The sequence below is a fragment of the Apium graveolens genome, chromosome 7 (assembly GCF_009905375.1).
Source record: "Apium graveolens cultivar Ventura chromosome 7, ASM990537v1, whole genome shotgun sequence".
Classification (NCBI taxonomy): domain Eukaryota; kingdom Viridiplantae; phylum Streptophyta; class Magnoliopsida; order Apiales; family Apiaceae; genus Apium; species Apium graveolens.
Window position 1 is genome coordinate 114,323,504 of NC_133653.1, and position 13,852 is coordinate 114,337,355.

Here is a 13,852-nt window from a genome sequence, read left to right on the forward strand (position 1 = left end):
CTACGACATTGCATCACAATTCTAATTGGAAGAATAGGACATTCGTTGGAGCCACCGCATACGATGATCAGTCGTACTACGGAAATAGTAACCTTTTCTACTAGTAGAAAGACGACACCTTCGTATCCCGGTTATCACCCTAGCCGCATTCGGGCTACGTGTCCCATTTTGGGTATACACATACTTCACAAGTTCCTAAGTACACAGAGTACCTTCACCTGCGGTACCTTTAGTAGTCCATCTAGCACACATAGTACTAGAGTCTACCCCTCCCTTGTCCTTTAAAAGATTTCTATCATATCTCGAGAACTCGAACCACATCAAAGTTCCCCCAAGCGTTTTGCTTGTTGATAGAAACAGCTTGTTTATTAGCGTAGATATGTATATGTACACGTACTTCTGAATTTTTCGGAGGAAGTACTAAGGATGTGAGTTGACCGTTGTCAACAGATAATTAAATAAGGGGGAGTTTTTTTAGAAACTATATTCAAAATACTTAAAATAAGTCGAGATAATATTCTTCGACGATCTAAAATTATTCAAATGATTTTCCGAAAATCATAAAGTATTTTAAATCAGGTTTCATGATTTTTAAATCATAAATAAATCATTTAATAAATAATAAATAATTAAATATTAATCGATAAATAATTAAACCTCGAATGAGTTTACTTTTAAAAGAATATTTAAAATAATATTCCTCAACTAATTTATGTTTACGTAATTTAATTATCTTTAATGTTTAGTCGGGTTTGAAATAAATGATCGTTGGAATATGCTTCTCCCATAATAAATGAATAGGTATTTAATATTTATTATTCGGACAATAAAACATAGTTAAGGGAATACGATCTTTGGAAATTGTTTTAATAGAAGTTCGAGGTATTTAATGTTTCGTAAGTGGACGTTGGGTCCCTTGATACGTAACTACTATGGACTTTTAATCGTCCTATAATATCACCGGAATGATTCCCAGGTTTTTATTTTGAAATCCCGACCGACTCTCGGTCTTATAATAATACGTCACGCTTATAGCGGAATTAAATATTTAACGATATATACTTATCGTACAACATCGCTACATTATGCAAAAATTCAATTACTATGTATCATGGCAAGCATGGTATTTATGCAATGATAATAAAACAATCCTTTCACAACACAAAAGTAAATGGAATTGGGTTCGTAAACTTGCCTGGGTATCTCGAGGTGGAGGATGCTCTAGGTTCCGTTTGGAAATCTATAATCATAAACAAAATTTGTTTTGTTATGTCCCGTTCTAATTTACGGCGAATCGTACTCACGCACTACTTATTATGCACCCTCTCAACTTATATTACCCTTATTACTTCTTTAAGTCCTTGTTCTTATTATGGTCGTTTCCATTTTTTGAAGTGTCTTCAGTCCGTTTTCATTTTCCTCGTCGTCTCCGCTTATGGATTCTACGGTTTTCTAATCGCGCGGTCTCGGCTCCGATATTTTTATAAAATTGAAAAATCATTATTTTCACTTGAAATTTTTATGAAAGTTAGGAAACTCAATTTACTACTCTCTGTAAACATTTCATGATTTATGAACATTTTTAAGTTGATCCTTTTTATTTTCAAAGTTTGTAATTCGTAGCAGTTTTTGTCGCGTAAATCACTTTTAGTAAAACGGCCATAACTTTTGATCCGTAAATCGGAATCAAGCGATTCAAGCGCCTAAGCGATCCTTATAAAATTTTCTATCATAATAAAGGGTTATTTTTCAAGAAAATACAGTTTAAATCTTCGGGACTTTCTGCAGAAACTTAAAGTTACGTTTTGTTCATTTTAGCGAGATTACGGTTACGATCGGAGTTTCGTTCATGCCTTAAATTTTTATACTACCACCAACAATAAACATATCATCATCATCACACTAACTCATCTCAAGAACATCATATTCTTGAGGCAACAACAATCAACCTTAAATCTACTTAGCTAAACATTAAGATTACAACAATACTTCCACCAAAACTAGGTTTACAACTATGTTCTAAAAGAATCTTGAACTTAAATCTTAAGTAAGGATGGGTTAAAGATTTATACCTTTCTTGAGAGCTTAAGATGTTTTCTTGATGATGGTGAAGTCTTGGGAGTACTTAGTATGGTTTTTGGAACCTAAAATAACCATTAAAATCAAGAAACCAAATAAAAGTTACCATTCATACTATTCACTATCATCTTTCTTGAATTTATTTCACCCATCAAACCTTGATAAAAAGAGCTCAAAGATTTATCTTACCTTAGTTTTGGTGGTATGAAGCTTGAGAATTAATGGGGGAATTTTTCCATGGCTAGAGCTTGGTGATTTGAATTTGATTTCTTCTTATTTCTTGCTAGGGCCGAATAAAGAAGAAGAAGTGGGAGAGAGAGATTTTTTTGTGTTGCTTCTTGGGAGATTCTTGAATAATGCTTGTGATATCTTGTATTTGATTGTTATTCTCTAGTATAAGTCCTAGGATTTGATTTTAGTTGCCAAATCTCTAGACAATTCTAGCTAGGCTTTTTAGATTACAAGCTAAGCTAATTAGCTTAGCCATTAGCTTCATTATTCTCTAGCCCTTGGTTGATCATCCTACTCTCTTAGCTCACAATTTGATAAAGTAACCATGGTTACTTTTCTACCATGGTTAGTTAGTGCGTTATGTTTATTTAATCGTTTACGCGTTCGTTCGGTCGCTTAAACATTTTCGTAATACTTTTTCGCATATCGTTCGCGATGACAATCCTTTCGTATTTATTCCTTATGTTTTGAATTATCATACTTGAATATAGATCTGTAGGGTTTTAAATTCGTAATTATATTGTGATTCCCGTAATCCTCGATGATTGGTAAATATGGTCGTTTTTCAAAGTTCGTTTTCTTCGAAAACTAATAGTGTTTACATACACTCATTTGGTACGTATAATCATAATATAAACTTCGAAACTCATTTTCTCATGCACAACATAGTGTGGGCTAAAAAAATTTCTCCGTCTTTCTGGGTTACTATTTATTAAACATTTTTACAAGGTCTCAAAAATTCGAGTTATTACAGATAGCAAGGTCAAGCATTTGTGGAAGACAGCTGGAATTAGCATAAAAGACTTTCTCACCTCAATTTCAACAATATCAATGAACTTGTGAGAAAAGATCTTGTTAGAGGATTTCCCAATGTAGTTTTTACTCCTGATGGCTTATGTGACTCATGCCAGAAATCCAAGCAACGGAAAACTTCTTTCAAGAGTAAAACTGAATCCTCAATTCTTAAACCATATCATCTACTTCATATTGATCCCTTTGGTCCAGTGAATGTTATGTCAATTGCCAAGAAGAGGTATGCACTCATAATTTTTGATGAATATACAAGATACACATGAGTGTATTTTCTGCACACCATGGATGAATCTCCATCCATTCTTGATCATGTGAGGGAGATGGATTAAGGATCAACATACAAAGTGAGGATTATCAAAAGTGATAATGGAACTAAATTTAAGAATAGCTCTATGGAAGAGTTTTCTAAACTCAAGGGGATAAAACAAGAGTTTTCTGCTCCTAAAACTCCACAACAAAATAGAGTTGTTGAAAGAAAGAATAGAACTCTGATAGAAGCTGCAAGAACCATGCTAGAGGAAGCAAGATTGCCTACCTACTTCTGGGCTGAGAATGTGCAAACTGCTTGCTTTATACAAAATACAACATTGATCAACAAGCATAAAAAACACCATTTGAGATGGTGAAGGGAAAGAAGCCAAATTTAAAGTTCTTTCATATTTTTGGTTGTAAGTGTTTTGTTCTCAAAACTCATCCGGAGCAGCTGACCAAGTTTGATCTAAAAGTTGATGAAGAAATATTTGTGGGTTATCCGTTAACCACAAAAGCCTTCAGAGTTTACAATCTGAGAACAAGAACGGTCATGGAATCTATACATGTAACTTTTGATGACAAGAAGATAACAAGTCTAGAAGATGCAGATGACCATGATAAATTGAGATTTGAAAATGAAGTACCTTATGCTGAATTTTTAAATCCTGACTCTGATACAGTAAGTCCTGATTTCACTCAAAGCTCTGAGTTTCCACATGATAGTGGAAATTCTTCTGACACTGAAGTATATGTTGAGGGGGAGCAACATAACTCAAATCCAGAGACTACAACAAGTGATTCATCTCAAGAGACATCAGTAGAAAGATCATTAGACTCATCTTCCTTGAATTCTGATGATTCAAATACTAATATCAATGGGAATACTGATTCAGGGGGAGCATCAGGAAACAACAGTGTTACAAATCAAAGAAATAACATAGAATTCATGGATCAAGGAGGAGGTTCATCTTCAAGGAGTCAACTTCCATCTGCAAGAAAATGGTCAGTCACACACATCTGACTTAATCACTGAAAACCCTGACAGTGGTGTAAGAACAAAAAAAGCCAATCAGAATGAATGTCTCTACCATTCTTTTCTATCTCAAACTGAACCTAAAAAGGTTGAAGAAGCTCTATAAGATTCTGACCGGGTCACAACAATGCAAGAAGAGCTCAATGAATTTAAAAGGAACAAAGTTTGGACTCTTGTGCCAAGACCAAAAAATAGATCTGTAGTTGGCACGAAGTGGGTGTTCAGAAACAAAACTAACAATGGGGGCATTGTTACAAGGAATAAAAAAAGACTGGTTATAAAGGGTTACTCACAACAAGAAGACATTGATTATGATGAGACATTTGCTCAAGTTGCAAGGCTAGAGGCAATAAGAATCTTTCTTGCCTATGCTGCTCACAAGAAGTTTAAGGTGTTCCAAATGGATGTGAAGAGTGCATTCTTAAATGGAGAACTCGAAGAGGAATTTTATGTTGAACAGCCTTCAGGGTTCATTGATCTAAGGTATCCAGATCATGTCTACTTACTGGATAAAGCACTCTATAGACTGAAGTAAGCTCCAAGGGCCTGGTATGAAACATTTGCTCTATTTCTGCTAGAGAGTGGTTTTACAAGAGGTATAATTGATAAAACTCTCTTTTATAAATACCATGGTAAGGACTTGTTATTAGTACAGATATATGTTGATGATATCATTTTTGGATCTACTAATGATAAACTTTGTGAGAGATTTGCTAAGCTAATGCAGTCCAGGTATCAAATGAGTATGATGGGAGAATTAAGTTACTTTCTAGGGTTACAAGTTAAACAGTATGATGAAGGAATCTTCATAAATTAATCCAAATACACCAAGAATCTACTCAAAAGATTTGGAATGCAAGACTGCTCAACTGCATCAACTCTTATGGCCACTACAACCAAGTTAGATTTAAATACTGGTTCTCTAGTAGATATAACTAACTATAGAGGTATGATTGGCTCACTCCTATATCTGACTGCTAGTAGACCTGATATCATGTATGCTACATGTCTATTTGTAAGGTTTCAAGCTGACCCTGGAGAACTTCATCTATTAGCCGTGAAAATAATTTTTAAGTATCTCAAAGGCACCATGAATCTGGATTATGGTTTTTTAGAGATTCAGACTTTAAGCTAATTGGATATTCAGATGCTGATTTTGCAGGATGCAAAGTAGATAGGAAAAGCACTTATGGAAGCTGTCAATTCCTTGGTGGCAGATTAGTTTTTTGGTACAGCATGAAACAAAAGTCAATTTCCACATCAACTGCAGAAGCAGAATACATTACTACAGGAAGCTGTTGTGCTCAAATTCTATGGATGAAGAATCAATTACTGGATTATGGGTTAGATTATTCTTCTATTCCTATTTATTATGATAATCAAAGTGTTATTACAATGACAGGAAATCCAGTGCAGCATTTAATGACTAAGCACATCAGTATCAGGTACCATTTCATAAGGGAACATGTGGGAGCTGGTAGTGTGGAATTGGTCTTTGTTCCAACAGATCAGCAAGTAGCAGCTATATTCACCAAGCCTCTTTGTGAAGCTACATTCACAAGATTAGTGAATGAATTGGGAATGATTTCAGGACAATTCTCAAACTCTGATAATTAAGTCTGCTGATATTATTGAAGCATGATATCTTATTATTTGTCAGTACTTTTTAGATACTGATTCTTATGCTAAATGTTGATGCCATGATAACATGCAAATTGTGCTAAATGATTTTATGTGAAAATTGCATGTTGAACTACTGATTTTGCTTACATATTCTGTTATTAGTTAAACTTGTTTGACTAATAGGTTATGTCAATAGTTGATAAATCCTGATAGTTGTGATTACATGATGATAATGGTCAAACGTTGATTGACTATATTTATGAAGATATTGTTTTAGTTAGTATTGTAATTATAAGGTTGAAGTTCGCCTCAGATGGAAATTTTTCATGGTTACAGAAGTTTTCACAATGAGTAGGGTTTTGGAACACGTTCATTTAATGCATAACTTTATTCTCAGGAACACACATTTACATGATTACTTTTAAAGTTAATCATATATTGCCATGCGTCCTATTAAACTGAATGTGACTAAGTTAGTGGAGAAAAATGTTGTATAAAATCAATTTTGATTTTGGATAATAATTTATTTATCTTCAGCATCTTCTCTCTGCTACTTTACCCTTCTCAAAATCGTAATCTCTGAAATCTTAAATACTGTTCATAAATCTTTCTTGAAAAATTAACCGTGACTTCACCTGCTTCTTCAAAACCATTTGATTATGGTAGTGCAAAGTTTGTGAATAACAACTATTCAGCTATCCTGACTAACGACAATGTGAAAGTTGATTTTCACATTTTTGAGGACTTTCTTAGATCCAGCGAGATTGGGTTTGCTCTCACAGCTCCACCCACAATCTCTGGTGACTAGGTGCTTGCTATCTAGAGGACTGGAATATCTGATGATGGAGAAGCCAATGGATCTCCAAGCCTTTTATTTGAATTTGATAATACAACAAGGGTTGTAACTCCTCAAACTGTAAGGGATGCATTACAGTTGCCTTCTTATACCTCCTATTCAGGACTAGTATGTGATATTGAGATAAGGAGATTCTTTATTGACATTGGCTATGACAAGGATTTGAAGAACCTTGGTCAATTAAAAAGGAATGGGCTAAGAAGGGTATGGAATTTCTTCTTTGATTGCATCACAAAGGCCTTCAACAACAAATCTTCAAATTTTGATGCCTTGCCCATTATGACACAGCAGGTGGAGTACTCTCTGATTCATGGTTCACATTATGATTACGGTAGAGTAGTTCTGTCTTTTATTGGTAATAAGATAAATGCTGATATAAATATAGTATATTATGCAAGATTCTGCCTGTTAATTTTCAATGCTTGTTTTTTTAATATTCCTATCCCCTCTAATCAAATAGTGTCAGTGTTTAAGTTGACAAAACAGGCTTTTTCCGACTTAATTTCACAAGATGTAAATCGGTTGAATTTAGTTCCCTTGAAGTTACCACTAGTTGCGAAAAACTTGCTTTTAGCAAGGCTTCTTGAAACTTATGGCCTGCTTAACAGTCAGAGTGCTAAACTGCAGGAAATCACCATTGGCAACCCCCCTGTAGTTCACCCCAACACAACAACTTAAACATAAATCCAAAAACAAACTCTACCACCAAAATAATCTCAAACAGAAGTCACCTCAAGTGTCTCCCAAAAGACACTTGTTTTAAAAAGAAAGAAAGAATTGTCTAAAAGAGCTACAAATCCTGCTGTAGCCAAGTCAAAAGTTGAAGCATCTCAAGTTCCTCATTCTTCAAAACCTTCAGCAATTGCAAAGAGGAAACTTGTACTGGATTAGAATCAGATTCAGATGAGGAAAATGCTACCTTATCCTCCAGATTTCCAAACCCTTTATCTGATTCTTCTCCATAACCAATTGTTCAATCAACTGCAAAGGAAACAATTGCTGATACTGGTGCAAATTCAAGACCAAAGAGAAGGAGATTGGTCAAGGCCTATTACAATCAGCACTTGCTCTAGATTAAATAGGAAATTGCTGAGGAGACACAGAATGCATCAAATCCAAATTCTGACATCCAGTCTACTGCTGAGGCGCTTGTAGAATTGTATGAAACTCCAGTCATGCAATATCACAAGAGATCAAGGGAAGTCTCCCATGAGTAAGTAGAAGCTAGTGTCAAGAGGCTTCAAGGGAAATGATTTTTTTCCTGGATCAAGCACACAAGAACCTGTATCTCAAAGGGTTACAACATCTATATCTCCTGATCCAATCCCACAAGAACCTGCACCTTAAAGTGGTGCAACAGATATTGAAGAACAAGAGCCTCTGATTGTAACTGCTCAAGAGTCTATTACTGCAATTGTGGAGAAGAGTACACAAGAACCTGGTTGTCAAAGTCATCCAACAACTCCTAATTCTCCAGCTACACAAGAACCATTGCATCAAAGTTACAATGCAAGCCTTATTCCTGCTGCAGTGACTCTTATTATTGATGCTGAAGGCAGAGATCATCCGTTTCAACTGTCTACTGATTTTTATCAGTGCCACAACTGAATGTTTGCACGAAATCTGCATCTTCATATTCACAAGGCATAAATAATGTTATTACTTTATCAGCATTTATTCTAAATACGGATCTAGTTCTTTCAGCATTTATTATATTTTCATGATATAAATCCTGTTGGCATGATTACTCCTAGACCTTATTCAAGGACTACCTCTAGTTGTATGACCACACATCACCCTTCTTTAGCTGCCTCTTATTTCTGTAGGATAATCTTTCTAAGCCTTTTGTTGTGAGATGTGTGAAAAGATTGAGAGAAAAATAGAATTTAAGAGAGGCATGATCCTTCTTGGAAAAAGGAGAGATCGATGAGAGATAGAATTTAGTAATCCTTGTGAGGAAGCTTTGACTATTAAAAGTCATGAGATGTGTGGTGTGAGGAGTAGTGAGACTACTTTAAAAGAATAGAGAGATTAAGGTTTATTTGTTATATGTTTGCAGGTGCTCAGAGTACTAAAGAAATAGGTGATGAACAACAGTTTGTTGAACATCAAGAACACTCTGATACACTAAGGGTTATTAATCTCCCTTCAAGTCTAAGTACTGATACTTTCTTATAGTCCATACATTCTTCTATTCCACCACATAGTACAATCCCTATTTTTGTTGAAAAATAGTCCATTTACTCTACTTTACCATCACCTGAGGAAATCCCTGTTGTTGCTGAAGATGTAGTAGGACAACAATCCATTCATAAAGTTTCATTCATTTCAGAATCACCACGACATGTTACAGAAACTGAGGTTCTGGAAGTAAATCTCGAAGCTCCGGTTTCATTTATCTACAATACTTAAAGATGTAGAGTTAACTGCTGAAGATGTGGAAGCTTCTAAAGCAACTGGATCACATACTGCACAAATTTCTAATTATATTCTATATGCTGAGGCTAGTGATAAAGTTCAACAATTAGTGCAAAATTCGGTTACTGTTGAAGAATCTAATGATGATGAAGAAGCTAATGTTTCTAATGTTATTATAGATCCTGAGGATGATCTTTTCTTCCCTAAAGATATGCCTATGCATGTGAGAAAACAGAAACTAAAAGAGTTAGATGCTACGAAAGAAAAGAATTATTCTGATAAGCTCTGGAATGCTCATTGGAAAGATAATTCATATCCTATTTCCAGAACATAAGTTGTTGCACATCTGGAAATAGCAGAACAGAAGATTACAAATCCTGATATGCTGAATCATCTGAAAGCATCAACTTTAGTTGTCATATCCTTACACACAGCTCATGAAGCAACTACTACTCAAATCAATCAGATTAAAGAATCTTTGATTGCTTCAAAGCTGACTACTAATCAGGAAATTCAGAAATAAATTTCACCAATGGTTGCCAGACAAACTACAATTGAAGCCAATCAAGCTAGATTGGAAGCTAAACAAGATCAAATATCTGCTCAACTTACAGAAGTGCATAATTCAATGGAGCTGATTCTTTCTCTACTGCTTGGTAATGATGCCAAAAATGGAGAGAATATTATTAAATCTAAATGTAAACAGCTGTCATTGACAAGTAATGATGCTTAAAATTCTGATGGAGGTAATAAGGGGGACAAAAGGATATCAAAAGGAGAAAAGGTGAGAAGAGTTGAAGATTTGATTGTGACTAAAAAATGCAAAAATCTTTACAAGTCATAAATGTTGCCGATGAAGACCAATGTATTCTGGAGATAGAAGCTGGTGCTGAAGTAAGTCAATTTCTTCAATCTCTGAAAGACAACTCTATTCTAAAAAGATCCAAAGATTCAATTATTTGATTCTGAGGAGAGTGGAAGAATATGTGCAAAAGAAAATCTAAGAGTTGATCTTGAACAACTAAGGCAAATGGAGGAAGACTTCAAGAATTTCATGAAGACGACAAATGTTGATATTGTTGTTATATCTCAAGTACTTTATGAAGATGATCCTTTTGACAGACCAACCAGATGTGTAGTTATAAGGGAAATCAGTCAAGCAGAAGATCGCAGATCACAAGTTACAGTAACTGCTGACATGAAGCTTAAAGGAAAATAGAAGATATGAGAGAAGTCAAAGTTTTCAAAGTCTAAAGACAAAGCTGTTGTAAAGAAGAAGAAGGAAGATTATGGAAGCATTCTGAGCTGAAGAAGTAGAATTAACCTCTGACATTGCTCAAGTTAAATAAGCAGTTCAAGATGAAGAGTAAAGTCTGATATTCACTGAAGCAAGATTGAATATGCATAATTGATTCTTGTATTTAGATAGTTTTGACATCGTCAATTGAAACTTGTCCATATTTTCATGATGAACAAGTTAGGGGAGATCGTTAGGAGCAATTGATGATATCAAACAAGAAACTATCAGAAGTATCGACGAATGATGACTACATCGACGGATGATGATGACATCGACAAATATTGATAATCGACGGATAATGATATCAACGGATGATGATGTCAACAGATGATGAAATCAGTATTTATCACATCAGTTGATCTTTGAGAAGGAAAAGGAAACTGGAACTCAAGACTGTGAAAGACTTTGTCTCAGAAACAATTGTATAGGTTTCATTGTTGTTAATAGAATAGGATTCCTTATACATTATTAGTCGTGCTCTATATAAAGCACATATTAGGCTCATGCTATAAGCATTGTGACATTGTTATATCTTTTGCATAACCTATCAGCTCTCAAGGATATTTGTTCATCCTTTCGAGAGAGTACGTTTGTAATAAGTTTTTATCAGTTAATATAAAAACTGTTGATTCTGTTAAAGCTTTGTTGAATTGATTGTATCAACTGTATTCACCCCCTTCTACGGTTGATTAAGGGCCTAACATGCAAAAAGTAGCAACGCAGTTGCAGCAGGGGGGACTATGAGGGATTCTTTGGATATGGTTCTTTAGTAGTTAACAATCAGTTTTATGTCAGTCAAAAGCCTTAAGATAGTTTCTTGGAATTGTAGGGGGGTTGGGAGTACAGTTAAAAGAAGAATGATTAAAGAATTGATGAAGGAAGTGGATGCAAATATACTTTGTTTGCAGGAAACTAAGTGTGTCAGTTGGAATAAATTTTGGGAAAAATTAATCTGGGCAAATGATCAACATAGTTGGTTAATCCAGAATTCAGAGGGTTTGTCTGGAGGACTGTTGATAGCCTGGGATGAGTTATCTTTTAAGAGTATATGGATGGCTTCTTGTAAGAATTGGCAGTGGATTCATTTTAAAGTTATAGCCTCTGAGGAATCTTTTCATGTGTTGAATGTTTATGGTCCTCTTAGCTTGCAATATAAGAAGAAATTATGGGAAGACTTCTCATTTATCTTCTCAATTATTCTGTGTATTGCCATAAATGAGAAAGTTTGTATAGTGGGGGACTTCAATAGTATTAGGGATGATAGAGAAAGTGCCAATTGCACATATAGAATGTGGGATGTTCAAGGTTTTGATTATTTTATTAAAAATAATAACTTGTGTGATATAACATTGGTAAATGGAGAGTTCACTTGGTTTGGTCCTCATGGTAAATGCAGCAAGCTGGACAGATTCTTATTAAATGATAACTGGTTTTCAACTGGTTACTGGGAAGGATTAGCTCTTCATAAGATGGTTTCTGATCATAAGCCAATATTGTTAGCAATTAATCTTTTCAAGGGAGGTCCAGTACCCTTTAAGGCTTTTAATTGGTGGTTAAAAGAGGAGGGGATTAGAAATGATATGAATGACTTTTGGAAGCAAGTCAAGGTTTTTGATTCTAAGGAAAATTTCCAAGTGCTGCTGAAAAAGTTTAAGTTAGGTTTGAAGCAATGGAGTAAAGGGTCTAAAGATAGTCTAGATTTGCATATTGAAGAATTAAAATCTAAGTTGGAGCTTTTTGATAAGAATCATATCTGGAATGATGAAATCCTGAAGTGTTCTTGGGATTTAGCTTTGTGTTTTAAGAAAAGAGATTCCATCCTTAAACAAAAAGCAAGGCTACTTTGGAATCTGCAAGGGGATAAAACACTTAGTTTTTTCATAAGGTTATACAGAAAATGAAATGCAGAAATAGGATTGAGAAAATTGTTTTGGAAGATAAGTTGGTGAGTAGTCCTGAAGGAATCAAAGAAGCTTTTTTTCAATACTTCAAAGGCATATATAACAAAAAAAGTTGGAGGTTTTTCAGGTGGACTCCTTGATTAGTTATAGACTGAGTTAGAGGAAGCTAGTCAACTAGAGAAAATTTTTTGTCTGGAAGAGGTCGAGGAAGCTTTGAAATCCTTCAGTTTTGATAAGGCTCCAGACCCGGATGGTATGAATATGAAGTATATTAAGGAGTTTTGGGACTACCTCAAAGAGAGAATTTTAGATGGCTTCATTTCTTTTGCTGAGAAAGGCGTGTTACCTGTAGGGTGTAATTCTTCTTTCATTGCACTTGTGCCTAAAGGTAAAGTGCCAACAATGCTGAAATATTTTAGACCAATAAGTCTAATTAATAGTGTGACCAAATTGCTAACCAAAATGTTAGCTCAAAGACTTAGCAATGTTTATGAGAAGCTGATTGATGAGAACCAATTTGGCTTTGTTAAGGGTAGACAGGCTGCAGAGAGCAATATGTTGGTTAATGAGGTGTATCATTCCATGAAAACTTTAAGCAAATTAGGGTTAATTTTAAAGCTAGATTTTGAGAAAGCCTTTGATACTGTTAACTGGGACTTTCTCTTTTCAACCATGAAGTGTTTAGGCTTGGGAGTTGGTTGGATTAAATGGATAAGAGACTTGTTTGAGTCTATTAGGATTTCAGTTATGATTAATGGTTGTCCTTCTAACGAGTTCAATATCTCTAATGGGCTGAGGCAAGGGGACCCTTTGTCCCCAATGCTCTTCAATTTGGCTGGAGAAGTACTTAGTATAATGTTAATCAAAGCAAGTGAGTTGAGATTATTTGAAGGTCTGCAAGTCATGAAGGCTGGTAGAACTGTATCACATATGCAGTTTACTGATGACACAATTATTTTTTTAAAAGGTACTATGCAATCATTAAGAGGAATCAAATGAGTGTTTCAATGCTTTCAGCTACTCTCTGGATTCAAGATTAATTTTCAAAAAAGCATGCTATTCTCATGCCACTTTTCAAGGGAGGATGTGGCTTCTTTTGCTGAAGAGCTTGGCTGCATGGTAGGGATTTGGCCTTTAACATACCTAGGAAGTCATATTGGATTAAGTCCAAGGAAATCCATTTTTGGGAAGCCTCTGATTGATAAGTTTAAGAACAAGCTGGCTAACTGGAAAAAGGATAGTTTAAATCAAGCTGGTAGACTATCTTTAATCAAATCCATTTTGGATAGTCTTCCAATATACTGGTTCTCTTTGCACAAAGTTCCTGTTGGAGTTTGTAATCAATT

At 34.9% G+C, this 13,852-nt stretch overlaps 1 protein-coding gene across 1 annotated transcript; it reads left to right on the forward strand.

The window, feature by feature from the left end:
* Window positions 1-11,462: 11,462 nt before the first annotated feature.
* Window positions 11,463-12,506, forward strand: LOC141673979 (uncharacterized). The gene has a single exon (XM_074480705.1). The coding sequence runs from the start codon at window positions 11,463-11,465 to the stop codon at window positions 12,504-12,506; it is 1,044 nt and encodes a 347-aa protein (XP_074336806.1).
* Window positions 12,507-13,852: the final 1,346 nt, after the last annotated feature.

Excerpts from the sequence above, each read along its gene's own strand:
- LOC141673979 (XM_074480705.1), top strand. The coding sequence starts at position 11,463 with ATGATTAAAGAATTGATGAAGGAAGTGGATGCAAATATACTTTGTTTG.